Raw genomic sequence first — 23,433 nt, 5'->3', positions numbered from 1 at the left:
AGGCCTACTCTCGATAACAAGACTACTGATCATGTGATTACCTAAGTCAAATTATATCTGCATTGGATTTACCTTCGAATATTGGAACAGATCGATAACAACTTGAATATAATGATTACTGTGCCATAACAATAGAAATGTCTAATCGCCGACGTATTCATTGATCTGCCACTGCGTGGTAACTTTTGAAAGTGATGTAATAGGGACGTCTGATGAGTAGTTTCAGGCTACTGAAGTAGTTTTGGGGCGAACTTCCAGTTTTCAAATTAAAAAAATATCTTTGGCAGTTAAATATTGTCGAATACTTCGAAATCCAAAATACCGTCGCGGGCCGCACAAAATGGTCTCGCGGGCCGCGTGTTTGAGACCTCTGATATAGATTATAGAAAGAGAGTGTTATGCAGTGGCGGCTCGTCCTATAGGGCAACTGGGGCATTGCCCCACCTAAAATTCTGTTCAATAACAATTCTTTACCATTTATAGACGCACAACAATCTATATGTACCGAAATCCCAGCGAAAATCGTATACTTCTTGTCCTTTCGCTTGTAAATGCCCATGTATAGCGAAGTCTCTGCGAAAATCGAATTCTCTTCCGTTTTTTCGCTTTGCGAATGCCTAGCCGGGGCATGCCCCGGTAGCGCTCATAACAAGCTTTCACTGCCTATTCTCTCAAAGCCGCGCACAATAAAGAAACAGTGATTTACTCTCTCCTATTCATAAAATGACCGAGCAGGTAGGGCAACATAGCATGGTTGCCCCTAAGGTGTGATGTAACAATCGTATCTATATCTGAGCTCGGTTACCGTCATATGCGTTTAGTCGACCTTTGCTGGTATAGGTCGATTTTGATGGTGTTTCACACCATGATAATTCTTGAAACTTGGTATGTCCTGTCGTGATGGTGGTATTTAACACTGTCCTAAGTTTCAGGGTTTCTACTCAGAATTTAGGGTAGTAATTCCGTTTCCAAAGTTGAGTGTGTGCTGATCCGTCATGTATCGCAAACAGATTTTACTCAAAAGCCGGTATTGGTATCCATTGATTTTGACGATGTTCCATACCGAGATCGGTCATGACATTTGGTACGGTGAGTCTTAATGTTAGTATCCAACGCTGTACCAAGTTTCAAGTTTGACACTGAACTATGTTAGTGGTAATTTCGTTTCCTAAGTCGAGTGAGAGCTGACTCGTCATTTATCGCAAACATATTTTACGCAAAGCCGGTATTGGTCTCCATTGATTTTAACGATGCTCCTTAGCTAGATCCGTCATGAGCTTTTACGTGGTATGTCTTGATTTTAGTATCGAACGCTGTGCCAAGTCTCAAGGTTGTCACTCAATGATTAGGGCAGCAATTTCGTTATCAAGGTCGAGTATGGTAGAGATTTGCGCTGATCTGACACTTAGCCTACCTAACGCATTGCGGATTTCACGCAAAAGCCGGTGTATCTGTGTTAACGTTAACTATGTTCCATACTGAGATAGGTGATGAGATAATGATATCATGAAACAGTTTACTAACATCCTCGGTTTGCATTCAAATATTTAGTTATATTTTATATTCTCCAATGTCAATTTCACAGTGAAATTGTGGCCTTCAGGCCATTTGCTCACAATCACAACCCCTGTCAAACGCGATGGCTGTTTCGTTTTCGATGGCGGCTAACAGCAGCTGATCGCTTGATCAGCCTATTGCCCTATTCCTCAGTAAATTTTAGGCAAAATTGGGTGTTGGTCTGTTCGTATTAATTTTGACAGTGTGCAATACCGAAAACGGTCATGATGAGGCTGCTTCTCGATGATTTCATGTAACAGTGTACCTAGTTTTCGGCTTTCATCCACGCATTTATTCGGTAATATATTTTCCGAAGGCGATTTTGCAGCAGACATATAGACACTATAGACCGTAGCCGTATGTGTCGTGTGACAGTCTCCAGCCTCAAGGTCAAAATCTCCCAAGCTGTACCGGGACCGAATTTCCGAGGCTGCTATCCGTAGTTCTTCAGAATGATGTTTTGGATTCAATATGAGATGTCCATTGTCCAATCCATGAGATGACAATTGCGTATGTGTTCGAACTCGATGACCTTTCCAGTTAGGCATACGCAATCTCTAGGGATGGTGTGAACCTCTGAAAGGTTCAGGTTCGTGTGAACGCGAACCTTTTTGAAAGGTTCTGTGTGAACGCGAACGTGAACCTCGTGACGTCACATGACGTCATATTGCTAATTCCAACCCTATCTTTCAATGAAGGGATAGCCTTTATTAAAGTACACGATACCTAGCGACGACTCGGGCCACATAATGCCACAATGCTGAAGTAAATATTGGGGTTTTAAACGTCGCTAAATGTATCAACTAAGGCAATCAAATGATAAAAAAACTCCCATAAAATCAATATCATCCGTCGCTTTGCCAACAATTTCGACGAGGAGTTGCCAGGGACTATAAGCTTACGCCTTAACGGTCTTGGCCAGACAGGACAATGTGTTCGGCGTCTGAGTATTGCTACATTGATCTTGAGCAGAGTATAAAACAGGTGTCAATACTTGCTACCGATATTAGGCTACCCACAAGTTATACAGCTGTAGCCAACACCTCAATCGCACGGATATGGTTTTAATGATACAGTAAACATATGAAGTCAAGATTGAGCCCGTACGCCTGCTAGATTTGTTACAAAAAACGATATCACTCTCATTCATTGCGGTTGAATAAGCATCATTCGCTCTCTACATGTAATGTATGTTGCGGGTGATCTTGCGTGATTGCGGGTCAAGCTCACCGCAGAGAGTCACTAAATATTCACAAACGGAAAGCTGGATATTTCGAGCAATTTTTTGCAACAAAGCAAGTAAAATATTTGAGATTGTCAAGGTGCCTGCTCGTTTTGCGTTGATTTTTTATGCTGCCAGCGTCATGCATAGGGTGGCCCGCGGTTGAAATGCAATAAATTCGAACCAAAGACGTTATAATGAGGTGAAAATTGTAATATATGAAAAAGGTTCACAGTGCAGAACCTACCAAGGTTCTGTTGTGAACGCGAACCTCTAAATTCCCGAGGTTCACACACAGAACGCTAACGTGAACCTCGCGTTCACACCATCCCAAGGCCAATCTCTCGAGTTATAGTCATTTCAATTTCTGCAGATAAATAGTCAGGTATAGTGCGAACATGAACCGTGTCGAATCTTTGTTCCGTACGCCGTTTACGCAGCTACCACACTTCAAGTCACTGCTCACCGGCAGACCTCTCGCGGCACATACGTTAAAATCACTGTTGTCGGGAAGTTCGTGTTACCATACCACCAAGTCACTTGTTTACGTTGGAAAACGCCATTGTGACGTCATCTTGATAAAAAGTCGCTTGCAGCCCTTGCCCCACCACCCGATATTGTCACGAGCCGCCACTGGTGTTATGACGATGATTTCAGAATTTCCTCACTTCACTAGTATTAATAGCAACAAATTATGTATGGGAGTCGGTAACGGAATGATTGACCTACTCGTTCATTGCAGTACTTTCGAACCATTCGTTTCGGGCGAGATCGGTCTCTTTCACGGAATATTGTTCCATCATCAGTTTATGAAGCATCTGATATTGTTCCTGAGATCAAAAATAGCCTATGAGCATTACTGGTACTGATTCATGAAGGATTTATGTTCTTTGAGTGAAACGACTAGAAGTTTCGATTTTGATGTGGGTATATGTTAGCAAAGATCTGTTTAAATTACCACACGAACAAGCATAATCACAGTTATGTAAATTATGATATATCTAAAATCCTCGCATTACACTGGTCAACACAATTTTTGTTGACTTTGATCAACCGATTTTGACTCAGTTTAATTATTTTAATAAAAAATTACTTCTGTTTTTCTCCATCACGTCAAAGATTTTGGGTTAGGAATCCACCACATTGTCCCGTAACCCACACAATAGGACTACTTTTAATATTTTGTGCTTATTGCATAAAACGTTTCAAAAACCACACATAGTCGAAAGTAAATCAATAGACTTCAAATAAACATTTGCACTGCTTTATTTGGTTGATCTAAACTGATATTGATTCTACAGGACAAATAAAGTGCGGGTTTCAGGGTCGAAATCTACGCTAATAACCCATAATTCTGTAGGTTGTCTATTGTGATATTCGAGCAATGGTCAGTTAACATATATAAGCTCCAATTTACTCTGGTATCTTACCCCCATCATCTTCAAATGTTGAGGATATTTTCTCCTTGCACAACTCGGACTATGTCATGGTTTTCGGGGAAATTATTTAGATATTTTAGATTTTTGAATGTCTGCTGTCCGACTTGAACATATGGCAGTGACACATGTATATCAAGGTTACATGTGCAATTGTGCATTCTTGTTGTCTGACCACTAAGAACACGCAATATTTCAAAGCTGACACATATGATCCCATCGTGCTCGTAATATTGCAACAATTCAATGCTTCTGTATTATTTCCAATGATTCTGAATTATTCAGGAATACCAACTGACTGTGCAACCAACTATTAATGCACCTAAGACGTTGCCATTTTGGAGAATGCTACACTTTCAGATCCTGCTTGAGCTACCTATAGGCATTTGCCAAACACTTGAGATGTAAATCGGGATTCCTAACTCGTCCAATAAGCCATGTTAATAGTATAATACCAATACCAGTCAGACATGGGGTAATCGCGATTAGTAATCGTAATCGATTACGACGATTACAGCATTTTCAAGTAATCGTAATCGCAATCGATTACATTCGAAAAAAATCCAAAGTAATCGTAATCGTAATCGACTACTTCACATATCTAATCGATTTCTTTGTGAATGAACGATTACTTCTTATTTGTGCAATGAATATGACATAACCGAACATTCGTGAACAAGGAAGAGATATTATACCAGGTTATTGATACCGCGAACGGTTGATTTTCAAACGCCACTGCTCATTATTACGTCAGAAGTATTAGCTTTGCTCGTCCTTGCGTAAGAAGTATCCACACGTAGTAAACATATATTCGATGTACATTGCTGTGTGATTGTTGGAACAGCGTAAGCCATGTTGCATATCAGGTTATCAATACACTCCAGACGTCACTACCTCGCAGCAAGATAATAATCACCAGTCTGCCTAGTTTCAAACAGTAACTTATGTATTGATGTTTGGTTATGCTTAGACCAGTGATTCCCAAGTGCGGCCCCGAGGGCTGCATGCGGCCCTCAGATAGCCTTCTTGCGGCCCCCAAAATATATTAAGAAATCGATTTATGACAATAAAATAAAATTTATATTTATAAAATACTCATGCTTGGCTTGGCCTCTGTGGTTTTTATTTATAGAATTGCAGGAAAGCTGTGAGTATATACTGCTAACGTTACGTCACTGTTGTTTCAATGCAATGTGTCCTAACTTTCCAGTTGAACGAGCAGTAGCTATATATATAAATAGGTATTGATAACTTTCAAAACCGAAGGAAAATCCTGAAAAAATGGTAAATTTTTCCCACTTTGTGGTCGCCTGACTAGAAAAGAAAAAGAGGCTCAACTCCCGCAAAATGCAGTTTTTCCTTCACATCAACTGGTGGTTGACTGAAAAAAAGGTCAACTTTCCGGTCCATCTCCCGAAATAGCCGCCGTAGCGTTCTTACAGTGCTGACTTAATGTATATCAGTCGAATTTGGCGCTATATGTAACCAAAATCCTCAAAAAAGAAGACAAAATCTCAAAAAAGGAGGCATTTGGGCGTCCTCCGAGGATACTTGTTAAAAAAAATCAAAAAAGAGGACAAATCATCTTAAAAGAGGACGTATGGTAACCCTATGATAACTAGATGTGCAACAAATCACTCACGGTTGAATACGCCGAGATGCATACTGCTTAGCCGGCTAAAAGCAGCATAATTGGTAGTCCTATAGTCAGGGCCGTAACTGCCGCACCCCAAATTCCCCAATTGAGGGGGGCCGAGCTCGAATGGGGCCCAAAATTATTTCGTGAATTAGCATAAATTAGAGAGTATTTTTTGAAAATTTATACAACTTCTTCAAAAAATTTTCGCGCGGTGCGATTTCAATTCGCCACATATCTTTATTATTGGGTACTCTTCCCCAAGAATACGCAAAAAATAAGCAAGATTTATAGAAATAGGCATATCAGCGTTGGCCATGACCGCACCACAACGCACCAAGACATATAAAGTTTTAGGCCATGTAACATGTGACTCCAAGAAGTGTGTCAGAACGATCGGCAGCGAGAAAGCCTTGGCCGTAAAGGACTGCTTTTATGCGGACCAAAAACTTCGAAATACCAAAAACTTCGTTATATATACAAAATACATATAGGTTTAATTGTCCATATAGGCGCCTAAATGACTAGCGCCGAATGTTCTTGTCTTGGCAATCTGAACCTCACAAGACAAATACCATCCCGCAGGAAAGAAAATTATATGCCAGTGAAGAAATACCAATCTGAAATCGTGTGATCTTTCAGTTTAGTAGGTTCGGGCTATTCTACATTTTTTGATATAGCAGACAGGAGGTCACGAAATAACATCGTGTAAAGAAGTCATACCCAGGGGTCCGCCCGCCCGAAGATGTTCAATTTTACGGGGTCTGCAGTTTCAAAGACACCTCACTCAGCTCTACCGGTGATTACGTGGGCAAAGAGGAAAACCATGCAATTTCCGATCTTATTCGCCGATTTTATAATGAATTATCGAAATATTCGCGCGTCGCGCTGTCTCACTAAACATTACAACTTCACTTTTGTGGCAAAAGCGAACAACGTGGGAGCCCGGGGTCCTGACGAAGTGCTGTTACGCTTCTGTTAACGAGTATACCACCGGAGATGTTTAATTACTATTGAGGGGGCCTATACCTTTTCAAACACACCTCACTCAGCTCTACCGGTAAATCAGAATACGTGAACAGAGACAGGATGAAAATTGATAGCAATACATGCAATTCCCGATCATATTGACTGATTCAGTCATGAAACTAAAGAAATTTCTCGCGCTTCGCGCGTTTAGGCGAGAAAAGCTGATTCACTCAACGGGCACCCAATGCAGCAGATAAGTAGCGGTAAACAGTGTGTAGTTTTGCAACTCGCCAGGGCAATAAAACTACTCCGAAATAGCCATGACGACTGTTTGGTTCCGTTCATAGCCGTAGTATTCGTGCGGCCCCGACCGTACTCTGAAATTCTAAATTTGGCCCTCATACCGAACAAGTTTGGGAACCACTGGCTTAGACGCATAGTTTGACCGTTGCTGCTTGGCGAGCAGTAGGCCTATGTATGTAGCATACGTATGTATTTGTACGTACACCGGACAAAGATTTGAAATTTTGTACTCGTCAAATAAAATACATTACGATGATTTAAATCAACAGCTGCTGATATATATCATAACCGAGCCGTTATTTGCCGTTTCTCGTAACGGCAGCTTGCAGTATCTGTATTAAGTGGAAGGTAGAATTTTAAGTTCACTTTATCTTATTCTCATATGACTCTACTTAAAACGGGCAACAACCTTTATTTCACAATTATTCACTCGACATTTATACATGTCGCCATATAGCCATCCGCTTATACACAATGTTAGCGTGGGTTGTAGGTACAATCAGGACCAAAACAGTAATTCGTCCTCCACTCCAAACGTTGGTATTGGTAGGGTTGTAACCAAATCACAATGTTCTGAGTCACAAGTCAATCTCACTTTGATAGTTTTGACTCGAGTCAAGTCGAGTCATTTTCAATTGACCCCGGAGTCACGTCCTAGTCCAAGTCAGTTAGTATAGGGTCGAGTCTGAGTCATAGTGTTTGACTCGAGTACGAGTCCAAGTCGTTATGTTCACAGATCAGTTTTCAGATCAATCCGGTTCAACCCGCTTGTTTCATCTCTGCTCGAGTGATATATAATGGCTCGTATTCATAATATTGTAATTTTCATCATTTTTCACAGTTTACGGCCCCATTTTCAAGTATCAGGACTGATAGACGAACTACAAATAATGTGGTCACTTTACTATTCTTCGAAGTTACGTGGAATGTCTGTATTGGCTGTTCTAGTCTCGAGTAATGTGACTTGGTTCGAGTCATGCAAAATGACTCGTGTACAAGTCGAGTCAATACAAAAATTAACTCGAGTTGAGTCAATATACGTATTTGAAAAAATGACTCAAGTCAAGTCTAGTCACCAAAAAATCACGACTCGAGTCATTACAACCCTAGGTATTGGGGCTCCATAGGATGGTCAGTTTTCATGTTGATGACTGAATTTCGTCAATAATATTGGTAATTGAATTATATTGCTATTCATTCAGATTTACCGGCAGAGCTGGGGGCACGTAATTCATAATTATAGCATATGGTATGTTGTTATAATTACTTTATTGTATGTTGTTATTTCGTGACCTTACGTTTTTTATCAAAAGATACTGTAGTCGCCCAAACGTAGCAGACTAAAATAAAAACTTTCGAGAGACGCACACACAAATTGTCATGCCTTCATGCCTCTGTGAGTTCCCCGGTTGGCATTTGCATTAATTGGGCTCAGATTGGAAGGACCGGACTATTCGTCACGCCCACAGAGCGCGGCCACTGACAATTGACACATACCCAAAGTTTTGGCCAAGGTCATTCTTTGGTAGCACACTTTGTGGAGTTGCATGTTGTCCGGAATTGCATACGTCTTTTGGTGTGTCGGGGAGGGGTAATGACCGCCACCGAAATGCCTATTCCTATAAATTATGCATGCTCTTTTTCTTGAGGGGGATAGGTATGCATTTCAAAATCAAGCTATTTAGATACATTAAATCCCGAAGCTCGAAGAAAATTTTCAAGTTAATTAACTCTCTTGAAAATACTCGATGATAATTTATGCTGATTTACGAAATACTTTTGAGTCCCCTTAGCGCTCGCTCCCGGTCCTATTGGGGAGTTCGGGGTGTGGCAGTTACGGACCTGGCAAGAATGCAAATCGTTGGGTGCGACGAATAGTCCTGCATAGAGTTGGGCAATTGGTACACTATGACGTAAAAAGCAGATGACGTAGGATATATAAAGAACGTGTTATCTCATTAGACCTTTTCATCGCAAGCCTTATATTGTCTTCCAATATCTCTTCTGAAATTAGTTCTAAGAAGCAAAACAAATGTAATCGTGAGTAATCGTGATTACTTTTTGAAATGTAATCGTAATCGTAATCGACTACTTCCTGATTTTGCTGTAATCGTAATCGTAATCGTAATCGCGGGATTCACAAGTAATCGTAATCGCAATCGATTACATTCGTGAAGTAATCACCCCATGTCTGATACCAGTATCACGGCAATACACATAACTACCGAAAGTAGGCCTACGAAAAAAAGGCTGTTTCTCCTGGTCGAAAGTGAGATACCTGATAATAAATGCAATGTTTATTTTTCTTGCCCTATCCTGCAGTTTGCATCTAATATGTGTCTGAAATATCCTCGGATGATCGCATCCTCTAACCAAAAATGGGTGAAAGCATCAGCCTAGGCCCTAGATCGATACCAGTACCCTTTTTCCTAATAATTCAATGGAGCCCTTGGCTATATAACTTATATGGTAAAAGTGTGGATTTTTATGTGGTATGGAAAAATGATATGGTGAAATTCGTGAAAAATTGCATATTTTAGGCATATGTCGTAGAGCAAATACTTGACATGATGGAAGAAAGCTAGCGGCAGTTTTGGAATCAGCACGCCAAAATTAGCCCAAATCAAGTTTAAAATAAAAGTGAATAAAGTTTTCGTTCAAAATTGTTGCCCAGTGTTATTATTCGTTGAATGGACTTACGATGTTCACTGAAAGTGGGTCGACTGCCTCGACAGACTATATATGTTATAATATTTATATTACTTATGGTATAGGTATTATACCATTCATATGGTATGTTGTGTTTGACTTATGTCAAAAGAACGAATGTCGAAATACCGAGTAATTTAAAATAACCTAAGGTGTAACCCCATCCTTACACCTCATCTGAACATAATCCCACCGGAATCTAAATCCAATGATAATCACATCGGTAACGCAAGCTAAACCTACAACCAACTATAAGCATAGCTTACTTAAGCCTTAAGTTGTGACAGTCCCTACTTTCATCACTAGATTTTTCTATATTATTCATAATCCAATTACGGGATTCAGAGTAACGTGTCATTATTCCATTTCATTCAAATGTTCGAAATGTAATTACTCACGCTGGTCTGAACCATATCTACTCTCTGTTTCCGCATTTCCATAACACATTTGTACACGTCGATGTCCTGATCACTTTCACCGAGTAACAAATCGAATCCAATAAATGTTCCAGTCCTTCCAACGCCAGCACTGAAATAGAGCACTCAAATACTTCGTCAATCTACATTACGTAGATTCAAATTCGTATAAGGTACCTGCAATGCACCACAATTGGGATCTCTTCATCGGTATTGCGAAACTCACGTATCACTTGTTTGTGCAGACGGAAAAAGGTTGTGGTAGTTTGCGGCACTCCATGATCGGGCCATCTCACATACTGATAATGTGTCACCGTTTTCTCTTCCTATTTATGTTCAAAGTATTCATTTAGATGTGTGCGGGCGTGAATAAAATACTAACAAATCGTGTTACAGCGGAAGTGATGCTGACTCTACATTTGCCCTTCAGGTAAGCAGGCAGAAGTCACAGATATCAGAACATTAAATGCGAGAGCTACTTCTGGCGGGGGAAATTAGGCTGGTTGTATACGTTCAATACTATAGTATGGTGCCATCGCGAAGTTTGCAGATGGGAAGATATTTTTTCTGCCATGGAATATGGAATGACATATCGCCCGGATATTGTAAACCTTATATTATTAAAGTTACTTGTTCAAATATCAGTTGCTAACTGATAAGTTGACTGAAGTTTAAATAATGCTTTGCATAACCATGATGGTAAAAATGACGGTATTCTAAAATGCAAATTATTGGGGTAGCAAATGAAAGTTTATGAAACGTAATACTATAAAATAACGAAGATATACTAAAAATTTGAACCATGGTCTCTTTTTATTAATAATTTCCACTGAAAAATTAAGTTATATGGTCCTGGAGGTAGGTGTCTGATTGAATGATTAGGATTTTTCTCCGCAACAAAATCTTGTAGGGTATTGAATCGATAAAAATAACAGTAAACGAATGAATGTGGTAACTTGTTCGCTAGGGTTGTTCAGAATTGATCGACTTTCAAAATGTCGTGGTTTTCAGCCCGATTCCCATGCCTTATACCATAAAAACATATTCTAGGTACTTTTCTTCGTAATTCATCCCTTGCATCCGTGTGCACATTGAGCTGGAAGAATATCGGCTAAAAATAGGGGATTCCCCTAAAATTTGAGTGTCGCTATTCGGACTAGGCTAGTAAAACGTCATATATAAGCTGGTTTTATGTAGCTATTGCGGTTGGAGTGCTACATAACCTCACTATAGAAAATATTGTCAGTTCAGGACACCATTTTCATGTCCCACACTGCCTTAGAACTCCTCAAAACTGCCTAAGACTGATAGTCATTTTGTTGGATCACCTATCCTACACTCCTCAACCCTACCCGAGATTGTTCATCAATTGCCGGGATCACCACATGCAAGAATACAACTGTAAATGTATCATTCATTCACAGCTACATTATAAACATCACATTGTTCAAAGGAAACGAAACAAAAAGGCAAAGAAACAGATCAACTTGGCACATTGCATTGCACTGGGATGCAAAGCTCACTAGAAGTCGTTTTGGAGGGAAATTTGAGGCCTTGGCAGTGCTGGCATAGTCTGCGTATTCCAACGCATTTGAGAAAGGCAAACTTCTTGGCAATCAAACTCTGGAGAGTGCTACAGGAAAAGCACAGGCTGATCTGTCATTTGAACTGCTGGAACTTTAAAATTTAACAAATAATGTCAGAGCTCTTGTGTTTGACACAACACCCTCAAACAATGGAAAAAATAAAGGTGCGGTTCTGTTACTTGAAGAATTGATAAACAGGAAAGTTTTCTACTTTCTACTTCTGCTTGTCGCCATCATATTTATGAACTAGTCATCCGGGTAGGTCTGGAAGTGAAGTGTGTTTGGATCTGCGACCACAGGCCCTGAAAACACAGATTTTAATACCTTCCAAGAAGTGGAAAGATATTGATCAATTAAGAAGCTTTAAAAATCTTCAGTTTGATGAATGCAGCTGGTTGGCGATCAAAGCTGATGAAGCTAAGTAAGAAATAAGTCCACTGATGAAGCCATATAATGGAAAGCAGAAAGAAGTCTTGATAATAAATGACTACAGAGAATGTGCAACAGGCACCTTGGCGATTGTAGCTGCCCAATATATTGATAATCGTTTTCGCAAGCCTGGTGCTACTAATAGCACTGGATGGATGAGTCAGGTGCTGTACTGTCAAAAATGTTCATGTGGAGAGAGCAAATGGGCTATTCTGAAGAGTTCATTAGAAAGTTGCCCTGTTTTATGTCCCAGCTTGGTTGAAAACTGGTAATGCATGTGACGCACAGTATATTGATCTTAAATTCCTTCATGGCATGACAGACTTTTCATTGTGCGATTTCACAGTTGCTGATGTGGCATATAAAAAGATGCGAGAACATCATTGGCATCTCACCGAGGAAACGGTGGTATCAGCAATGTTCTCGGCTAAACCAAAGATTTCTGACAAAGTGAAGGAAGCGATGGCTGCTAAATTGCTGCAAATGCCAATCCTTGAACAATTTCGCAGAGGTAGGCTATACCTCTGAGTCTAATCTCTGACTCTGTCTCTGAGTCAATTAGTATGGTTGCTTTAATTGAACCGGAATCATGGCTTCTATCCAATGCTATACATGTCGAACATGATTGGTTTAGTCTTCCAGTTTCGGAATGGCATACTGATTCGCATTTCGTGACTGCTCAAGAATTTGTGAGTAGCGTTGAAATAGTTAACGGCGCAGCAGAGCGTTTGGTGAAATTGAATACCGACTTTGGTGCTTTCAAAACAGATGACAAAGAACAGCCAGCGAGCCTCTTACAAGCCGTGGGAGATAACGGGAACAGATATGCCGATTTCTCTAAAGCAACCATTTCATCCGGACCTGATTTAAGTAGTATTTGCCAAGTTGATCTGTTTCTTTGCCTTTTTGTTTCGTTTACTTTGAACAATGTGATGTTTATAATGTGGCTGTGAGTGAATGATACATTTACAGTTGTATTCTTGCACGTGGTGATCCCGGCAATTGATGAACAATCTCGGGTAGGGTTGAGGAGTGTAGGATAGGTGATCCAACAGAATGACCATCAGTCTTAGGCAGTTTTGAGGAGTTCTAAGGCAGTGTGGGACATGAAAATGGTGTCCTGAACTGACAATACTTTCTATAGTGAGGTTATGTAGCACTCCAACCGCAATAGCTATATAAAACCAGCTTATATATGACGTTTTACTAGCCTAGTCCGAATAGCGACACTCAAATTTTAGGGGAATCCCCTATTCTTAGCCGATATTCTTCCAGCTCAATGTGCACACGGATGCAAGGGATGAATTACAAAAAAAAGTACCTAGAATATGTTTTTATGATATAAGGCACGGGAATCGGACTGAAAACCGCGACATTTTGAAAGTCGATCAATTCTGAACAACCCTATTGTTCGCATTATGTCAGCGCCCCATTGCGTAAAAGGTTTCAATCCGGCCTGCGGTCCAGTTGAGTTTGATACCCCTGATTTACAGTAATTTACCTTATCATGAACTCGTAGTTTCAATACCGTCTTCACGATCCCACCACACGTCTCTTCGTCAATATTCCTGATGCGATAGGGGCCATGTTGGACTTCGTCTCTAGCTTCCGGCCAGTATCTTTCACATTTTACCTGAAGATATTACACTTGTGCGTAAAGACCCACATGTCAAGATAATTCAAAGTTAATACATTTATAGCAGACTAAGCACGATGATATAATCTAACCCAGTGCTCTTCAACCGGGGTTTTCGTACACCCTAGGGCAGGGGTGGGCAAACTACGGCCCGCGAGAGTCTAAAGAAACTTAATAAAAAAATATTGATAAAAAGCGTACTAAAAATAGAATTAATGCAGAGACTTGATTAAATTTTTTCTTAGTATATTGCACCATGATAATTCTAAGGCAGTGGTTCTCAAATTGGGGTGGGCGCGGAGTGAAAACATCTGAAGGGGGTCGCGAAGGTGAGCTCAACTGAATTTTTTTCGCGCTTCGCGCGATTTACATATAATTCATAGTTATTGCTCGGTATTTAGTCTGAATTTCATATTTAAAAAATCTCTCATCCACAGTCGTAACCTTCCATGCCATCAAACTATCGGCTATGTTTGCTAGCATCCGAGTATGTCACGTTTTGTGATATGACGATAAGTGGGGCGCGAAATCTTTCACCATCATAAGGGTGACGTGTCTTAGAAAGAACAACTGTTCCAAGTTAAATACTTACTATAGTATTTCTTATATTTAATTTCTGGGACGACAGCTCGATCTCGAGGCCCACGAAGTTTGAAGGGTTTCAACTGCTAAACATCACAGAAATCCTAAACGACATTGACATAATTCGGATCACGACTCACGAGTGTGATTTCAAATTGGCCACTCCAGTTTTAATCATTTCAGTGATGTGCTTATAAAAAATGATTCGCGCGTGTCTTAATTAGGTAGATTCGTTCATATAGTAGAAGCGTGTTTGAAGCTACAATGGTTATGATGCTGTCAGCATTGTGTGGCCTGGAACTGAACCGAAAGCGGAATTAATAAATCTATGAACGGATCGCTCTTCACAGATTTAAATTTCAATCTTGTTCTAAGATTCGGGATAACCGACTTTAATCTCGACTATAGTTTTGACAAATTGGTTATTGAGGTCGGCCAGCCTATGAAATCCAGCCACTGTTTTTGACGTGTGTACGATATCATCAAAGCAGTCTTTGGTTTGTTTTAATTAGGCATATATATTATCTACATGTCCTCACTATATAATCAAACACCAATAATGCGTTTTGGTTTATAATTTCAATTTTATATCGTGCGGCCCGCGAATTGATTCAGATGTTGAATGCGGCCCGCGAGCTCAAAAGTTTGCCCACCCCTGCCCTAGACTGTACCAGAATTGGCAAAGGGTGTACCAGAATTGGCAAAGGGTGTACCACTCGGATGGGGTGTACAGGGGTGTACCAGATCCGAATTACAATGAGCCGATGGCTAGCTATCACAAAGGCGTGTTTATGCGTCAGTACAGGTTGACGCACAGGTTAATGAGCTATATCAGGGGCGGGCAACATACGGCCCGCGAGGGGAATTTGTCCGGCCCGCGGACAGTTTCTGGTCTTAGTTGATAACCTGGCCCGCCGGTCGATGTCCGGTCAATACCAAGAAAGCCATTACCGAGAATGGACACCACCGAGAATGCAATGTATGCAATGCAGGCATGTAATGCCTATATACAGGTCGTGTGCATATGCATGACGGCTTTGCCACATTCGGTGTCGATTCTCAGATATAAATTTCTCGACAACGCCTTCTCAGTAAGTTAGATTCTTGTAGGGTTACCATACGTCCTCCTTTAGGAGGATTTGTCCTCCTTTTTCAGGTTTTTGAAAATGTCCTTCAAGGACGCCTAAATGTCCTCTTTTTTGAGATTTTGTTCCCTATTTTGATAATTTTGGTTTAATATAAGGCAAAATTCGACCGAGATACAATAAATCATCACTGAAGAAATGCTCCGGCCGCTATTACGGGAGCTGAGCCGGAAAGTTGACATTTTTTTAGTCTACTGACCACGAAGTGGGGAAAATTTACCATTTTTAAAGATTTTCCTCCGGTATCCTAAGTTTGAAAATTTTGAAAAAAGTAGAACCTCGGCCCTAGCCCAGATTCCCCACCCCTTCTTGGCAGACTAGGGCCGCGGGGGTCTATACCAATACTGAGAAAACCATTGCCTCCGCAGCCCGAGTTTGCCGAGAACTTGTGGGGCTACTGGCTGGAATTGAACCTAATTTGGTGTGTAGGCTAAATTAGGTAACCTAACAATTTTATCACGTAGCCGATACAATTTCAGAAAAAAAGTCATTTTTGAACACCGCCAGTACCGGGCTTATCGAACGCCTTGAAATTTTAATTAAGGATTGTGTGTTAATTGATCAGAGAGAAGGAGACATGGCGGCGCCTGTATGACAATGGTGTTCTCAAATTCACATTGTCTTCGTCATTATCGGCGAGAAATGGCTTTGAAATGACATTGCTGTCGTTACAATACATTCATTACATGCGATTTATTCCTTGTATATGTGGATAAATGGGCGAATAATGTATCGATTCAGCTATCCGGCCCGCCAAGTACTTAATTTTCCTTCATCCGGTCCGCCGACTGGAAAAGTTGCCCGCCCCTGAGCTATACGGTACAATGTCATCTCAAGTGTAATACTGTACAACGCTAGATTGTGATGTCATAAACAAATATTTCTCCTATTCATTTAGTCGTCGGTGGTTCCGTTTGGTGTTGGAAAGAATGCAGTTATCAAACATGTGTTCAGCTAGCGATTTGTCTTTTAGTGATTCTTGAGGAAGTCGCCGCGATAGTTCAGACTTGTTGAATCGGTACTTCCTACCCTACGTCATTGAATACTACAATGCACGTAAATGAAGTGACCTAGCCAGTCAGGGTCGAAACAGCTCCCACGTTGATATTGAAACCCTATTGTCTTTAAATGTCGATTTCATGTCCAATATTTCGCCATACATTTGCAATTTAGTATTTTGTTATTAGTTATGCAAATTAGCGACAATCGACTGTGTATAGCGGCATACGATCTGAGGTTACTGACATCTCTTGCAGCCCGAGTGCTACTATGACTGTGTGTGGGGCAGGCCTGATACGCAGTAGGCTGGTGCTACTGCTAGCATCGCTGGTCTGAATTACCGCTTCTTCAGCAGTAGCTTTACTTACTCTCTCCCCAATACTGTTAGATTTAGGTTGATTATCGTTCATAATGTCATGCTGTTTTGGGCTGAAACGAAATAAATTCTAATTTGCGTGGCGGGCGGCCTAACTAGCTGCGAATAGAATCTGAATCCCGCACTTGATTTGAGCCATTACTAAAACACTTCTTAAAATTACCTAGTATCAAAATCTGAGTAAAAAAGCGATTTACGATTCTTGTTCGCATGCATACGACATATCTTTGCGAGCAAGGATTTTTTCTTTTGTTTCAATTAAATCGAAAAAAATAAGAAATTGCATCAACGATGTTGATATGCTTATGAGAGGAGCACTCGAAAAAAGCTACTGCGTAACTTCGCGCAGCTGGCAGACGAAATACAGCAGCAACGGTCGCATTGAATGCCTGGCTTATTTTGTAGTGCAGTATTATATATTTGTATCTTCAGTGGTCCACAAATTATATTGGTCCACAAATTATTTGTTATATAATCATTTTCATCAATTACAAACGCCCCAAAATTGCAAGTAGTCTTTTAATGAGATCCCTTGGCCTAGCCTATACAATTTAGATTTAAAAAAAACATGTATAACACATGTGTCGTTACGCTCGATCGATATATTAGATCAGCGGTTCTCAACCGGGGTCCGCGAGACCTCTAAATTTCTAAAATGGTTGATAACGTTTTTTTTTTTTAATTTGAGAAAGCATGAGGCAGTTTCGCACCACAACTGCTAAAACCTCATGACTCATATCATCATAATAATCGTCTGACATGAACTATAGTAGTGTGGAAATTCATTTTCACTGCCAATTTTTCAATAACCCGCTGATACAAACATATTGCTGTTTAGAGACGTTTTGTTGGGGTTTGTGGAAAAATAAAAAATATTGAGATAGTAACGTCAATCAGGGTGATTTCGTAATGTCTGCGAAACCTTCTCAATTTAAAGTTGTCAGTCTCGTCAAATTAGTGAACAGTCGTTTGAAATAAAAATTTCCGAAGTATTTCCCTAATTTGTCCCAATGCAGGGATTGAAACCTCGCCAGGAAATCCATTCTATCCTGTGATATACACAACCCCGATTTGAAGAGCTTCTTGGAGGTGCATAGCTTTAATATACAATTGAATAGTATATTCATATTGAAATGAACCCGAATATTTTCGGCTGACACTCGTCATAAATCGGACAATGATATACCTGCTCTTAAAGCTCGGCTATCAGATTTGGCGCATTCTTATTGCGGATGCCCTATCGACAAGGCTGATTTTTTTGATGAACAAGGAGTGTTTCGTTGCTATCAAAGCATTACGCTCTAGCCCTGAAATTCATATCATCAGTTATATTGGTATGCGGCCTTGTCTTATTAATGTTCAATTGTTCATGGTCGAAAATGTTTGCTTGTAAATATATATGTAAACTCGAACAGAACAAGTCGTTTCATGACAGTCTGTCTCAGGTTGGAAAACTTAGGTCCATTCTTTGGCGCATAAAATTTGTCTATACATTTAGATTAGGATTTCACTTTGACGGTAGAAACTCTCTTGCGGGCCGATCAAAGTGTCGTCGCGAATTCGGCCCGCGGTCCGTATGTTGCCCATCCCTGATGCGCTAGATGCTGGACGTGATATGTTCATAAACGATATGTTTCTTCATTTTGGTGCCATAAATGTTGCGATCACACCAAAAGTATCGTCGGAAGCGTTATGCGTTAGTATTGCATTAGTCTCCATCTATCTTTGCGGAAATGGTTTTCGGCACTCCTCGTTCATATCAAAAGGAAGACGCGGATTTTCAAGACACGACCACGTACTTCAAGAAATACAGCAGCAAAATTAGCTTTGGAATAATAAAAGTGTACCAATTTCTACATAAATAGTATGATGTTATTTTTTAAAAAAGTCATTATTTTGCTGTTTATCACAAGCACACAGTTCGTATTTGCACAAGACAGATGAAGGTTGCACCATAATAAAGCTAAAATTGAACTAAAGCTTGAGGGGGTCCGCGAGGGTCCGTGACGGTCAAAAGGGGTCCGCGAAGCAAAAAACGTTGAGAACCACTGTATTAGATAGTACGGTAATCTCGAGCCCTGATTAGTATTTAGCAGTTCCCATAGCTTGCTAATCCTCATGATAATTAGGGTTATTATCGACTAGGGTGTTTTATATGAACAGGGGTGTACGAGTTTTGAACAAAAGTTAAAAGGGTGTACCACGTCGAAAAAGGTTGAAGAGCACTGATCTAACCAACGCAACCGTATCATATTCACGGATACGATAAAACAACAATAATAATGATACATACCCTGTCATTCTCCTTACATTTTGTCAACATGACAATAATTCTACAACCGTGCTCTACTATCATTCTCCAAAAGTCAGCAATTGTGTGTGAGAGCGGTCCTTGAGTAGCAATAAACAATTTGTTGCTGCCCTAAGAAATTTCAACGGAGTTCTCTGTTACGTCCAATATTTCAGATTTGGGTACCGAAGAAGACTGTCTGTTCAAGTTCACGTATGTATCACAACTGAGTTTACCTTGACATAACTGGCGTTGATATAGTCGTTTGGCCCCTCCTCGTTTAGACATACCCGATTACTGTCATCTGTTGAAAGAATGCAGTAATGGTTTAGTATGAAACCACACAGGGTGATAAGTTGACAGACCATGCCGGATGCCTATTTATAAGCTATAGCTATTTAGAAGTAACCGTGGTAACTGCTAATGTGCATCGCGACATGGTTCGAAGAGTGATCGTGACAGATAAAACATAATAAAGGCCTATGGACTTGAATATCTCCAAAGTAAGTAGCTTGACGTGTATATTATTTTGTTTCACTTCGTTACATACGCTATTCTATATAATTTTATCGCATTGTATTTAAAATCTCAATATCGCTATAGAAACTGAATGACGGCCTGCCTGAAGATCTAGCTATCTTTAATACAGTTAATAATGATACTGCCAAACTCACATGGAAGAATGTTTCTGTACCGATTTTTCTTCATGATTTGATCGCTTGAAGCGTATGTCCAAGGAGCCGCTGTTTTCTTAGCTTCCTGCTTTAATTTCTAAAACATTGGTTTTGCTAGCAATATAAAATTCCAGATTTTACAAGGTAAGAGAGGCCCATCTCGGCAGTTGAAGATTGAATTCGGCGTATCTAGTAATGGTAGGCGATAACATATGAACTTAAGTTACACAATAGCCTGTGTGTCACTTGTGCCTCAATCTAAGATGGCTTTAAGTGGGATTGCACATAAATAGTGTTACAAGAATCAGTAATGACGAATGCTCTTGTCACAGCGATGTAGGCTATATTAGGCAATGTATCGGCAGTCAGTCGTTGTATTTGAATTCGCACCGAAGTCCTGCATTGGCTGTGAAGACATGGGGGCATATAGAACGCTTTATATAATATGTTTCATAAGCTGATAGATATTGGTCTTGTGGATTGTGTGCGCCAATATAATAGATATAATCTGCATTTGAATATTAGTTTTTTCACATAATATCTAACGAAGGTATACCGTGAATTGCTCTAGGAAACGTAGGCCATCATCTGCCGCCATTTGTAAGTATTGCTCTTTTAGGCTCGCGAGAGGAATGATCGTGACGCCAATGTTTTCGTATAGTGCTGCAAAGCGAATTGGCAATAGAGATTAAATTTACACAGAAATTTAGGGATATAACCTTCATCTACGGGCTCGGTAAACTCTGTTGCATCGAATACTGGATTCCGTTCATACCATTTTTTGGTTGCATTTCTAAACGCAAGGCTTTGTTTCAGTCGCTATTTCTGATATATGTGTGGAAGAGGAACCAACCTTTTGCGTCGAATGCGTAAGAGAACTACCGCGACAATTATTAAAACTGGAACCAGAACGCACGCAGCAACCCAGACCAGACCTGACAAATGACAAAATACATTACAAAATATGCAGAAGTCGACAAAGATTTTGAGTGTTACTGACTTGAGCCTTGGATAAAAGATGGCAAATCTTGCAAAGTTTTATAGTCTTTATTATAGGTCACGATTATCTGTCCATCACTGCCCGGGGTGGTTGTCACAGAGAGTATTCTGAGAAAAGAAACAATGTTACCTTACTCATTTAAAGAAGTAAACATATTATAAATTAGCTGTAGTAGGAAGTAAATGAAACAAGCGATCTAACCGCTAGTAAAATGGATGAATATCCATGGTCTTTATAGTACGCAAGCGTTAGTTATTTTTCCTAACATTCCTTAAGTTGCGTTTACCTGCCACGTGAAACCTGCGGGTTACATGTAAAATGCGAAATGATTGATACAATTTTACAAGGCTGGTACGCTGCAAAGATGTTTCCGATAGAGAACATGGTAGTCGCGAAACAATTACGCCGTAACAACCGAGATACTTTATAGGTTACTCCGTCCACCGCAATTATTAGGTGAATTCGTTTACAAGAGTGTGTTTTCTCCATATATATATACTGGAATGTTACTTGAAAATTATATACCAATGTTTGTAAACGGATGCATCATACAAAGAATTCATAAATACCTAACGTGTCATGAGCCATATATAGCTCTAATGAGAATATAATATTGCTCTCTGATACATTTTCAATGTGGAACTAAATTCGCAACCTATTCATCAATATTGCATTGACTTAAAATTAAGTTTTCATACCGGTCATAATAATTATTCTTGTGGTAGCTGAGACAAGACTATGTGAGGTCGAAACACAGGCGCACCTCTTTGACAGTCCTATTATTTATGTCAAGTAACGTCTGTTGATAATTGCTCATAATTCCCAATGCTCATTTATCAGTCCAATAAAATAGTTTTTTTTGTAATAGAGCAAACATTGCACATTCAAGTTATTTAGGGGTTTGCATCATAAAAAAATATACTACGTCTAGTTAGATACGAAGTTGTTATGATTGCCAAAGTTTCTGTCTCGCCGCCAAACATTATGAATCGTGAATCAGTCGTGCCCGACATCGTACGCCTTCAAATTATTGATTGCACAATTCGTTGATTGATCAGAGAAAATAGCGGACATAGCGACGCCTGCATGGCAAATGAAAATTCAGTTACATGTGATTGTAGCTTAATTCACTTCGATGAAAATTGCTAAAGTTACCTGTATGTAACCCCTCGATAGTCCAGAGGTATATTCTTGGCTTCGATGGCATTTGGAAGGTCATTTTGTTTTGGTGATATCATCCCGGTTAGGAAAGCATCGCAGCTTGTGGTAAGGCCGTTTCCAATTTCGACTTCGGTTATATTCCCAATTTCCAATTCCCTTCTATTACGGAAAGTATATTGTTGTCATTCGAAACTCCAATAGTTCGCATCGAAATGCTCTGCAAAATTCGTTTGGTATAGTACAGGGCTTCTTAGAGTATGGGTATAAATTCGGGTACGAATTCAGGTCTCCACCGCACTCGAGCGGTCTTTGAATATGTATGTAGTAGGGTTAGTTCGGATATCAATAATTTTCACTATCCGGATAACGGATATATCCGGATATTTTGGAATTTATCTAACCGGTTAACCGGATAATAACTGCTAAGTGAGACAATCGATTTCATTAGGTCTGCATGTAAAACGGATCGCAAAATCATTACACAGTGTCATTGTAGAGTAGCCTACCTACCTACGCGCGCAGTATGAGCGAATACGAGAAAAACCACGCAAATTTATTGTTCACTGCTTCTGCAATGCCCTCTTTATAAAGCACAGATGCATCAATTGTGGGATCCTGTAGCCGGGACCGGAATTTTGTAACAAAGAGTCCACGTTCATTGAATGCTTTTTCAGCTTCCACAGAAGTGGGCTGAATAGAAAGCAGCGCTTCGTAGAGAGTCAAAAGGTTGGCAGGTCGTACGCCGGAAACTTCAACGGCTTTACATCCTTTTGACCATCCTTATGTTCAGGTTTGGAGTACTAGAAGGACGACTAGCTGATACTGGAATTGATGCCGACATGATACCTCGCTCTAATTCACGTGATCAGGCACGCAGCCAGCCGAAAATGTAGGGGGATTGAAATAAAATCGGGCGGTTTCGATTTATTTTTTTCGAATTAATCATCAGCAGAAATCAATTACGCTTGCACGCACGCACATTTTTGCGAACATTCGATGTCATTCAGTTTCGCGGTGTCACTCTCAGAATCACTAATTAGAATACACTTAACGGCATATCGCCAACAAGCCAGCGAGAGATAGGAGCCAATGCATGCTGGGTCCGAAATGGTTAGGCCAGCGATTATATCGTTCGTAGGCCTATTGCAGATGCGATTGTGTAGGTCAACGATAATATCGTGAGCACCAAGCCAATGGAGATGCGATTGTGCAGTCCAGCGATGGAATAGTGTGTACAGTACACTGCACATGGCCTATTGCAGATGCGATTCTTCAATCCAGTGGAACTATCGGCTTGTTGAAGACGC

At 40.2% G+C, this 23,433-nt stretch overlaps 1 protein-coding gene across 1 annotated transcript in view; it reads right to left on the bottom strand.

Annotated features, from left to right (window-relative positions):
- Positions 1 to 23,433, bottom strand: part of LOC145437878 (uncharacterized) — an 85,100-nt gene that overhangs the window by 8,537 nt on the left and 53,130 nt on the right. Inside the window, exons 18-29 of the mRNA XM_080315217.1 lie at positions 22,121 to 22,285; positions 20,966 to 21,072; positions 20,819 to 20,900; positions 20,685 to 20,758; positions 20,522 to 20,628; positions 19,966 to 20,062; positions 19,528 to 19,595; positions 19,295 to 19,423; positions 13,765 to 13,896; positions 10,426 to 10,574; positions 10,231 to 10,360; positions 3,509 to 3,609 (exon numbers count right to left, since the gene is read on the bottom strand). Coding sequence (XP_080171343.1) covers positions 3,509 to 3,609; positions 10,231 to 10,360; positions 10,426 to 10,574; positions 13,765 to 13,896; positions 19,295 to 19,423; positions 19,528 to 19,595; positions 19,966 to 20,062; positions 20,522 to 20,628; positions 20,685 to 20,758; positions 20,819 to 20,900; positions 20,966 to 21,072; positions 22,121 to 22,285 — 1,341 coding nt within the window. The remainder of the gene's footprint in view (positions 1 to 3,508; positions 3,610 to 10,230; positions 10,361 to 10,425; positions 10,575 to 13,764; positions 13,897 to 19,294; positions 19,424 to 19,527; positions 19,596 to 19,965; positions 20,063 to 20,521; positions 20,629 to 20,684; positions 20,759 to 20,818; positions 20,901 to 20,965; positions 21,073 to 22,120; positions 22,286 to 23,433) is intronic.

The sequence above is a fragment of the Botryllus schlosseri genome, chromosome 4 (assembly GCF_051294905.1).
Source record: "Botryllus schlosseri isolate E-star chromosome 4, Bs_hap1, whole genome shotgun sequence".
NCBI lineage: Eukaryota > Metazoa > Chordata > Ascidiacea > Stolidobranchia > Styelidae > Botryllus > Botryllus schlosseri.
The sequence above is the reverse complement of the archived record's forward strand: the minus strand, read 5'-3'. Positions and strand labels throughout refer to the sequence as shown.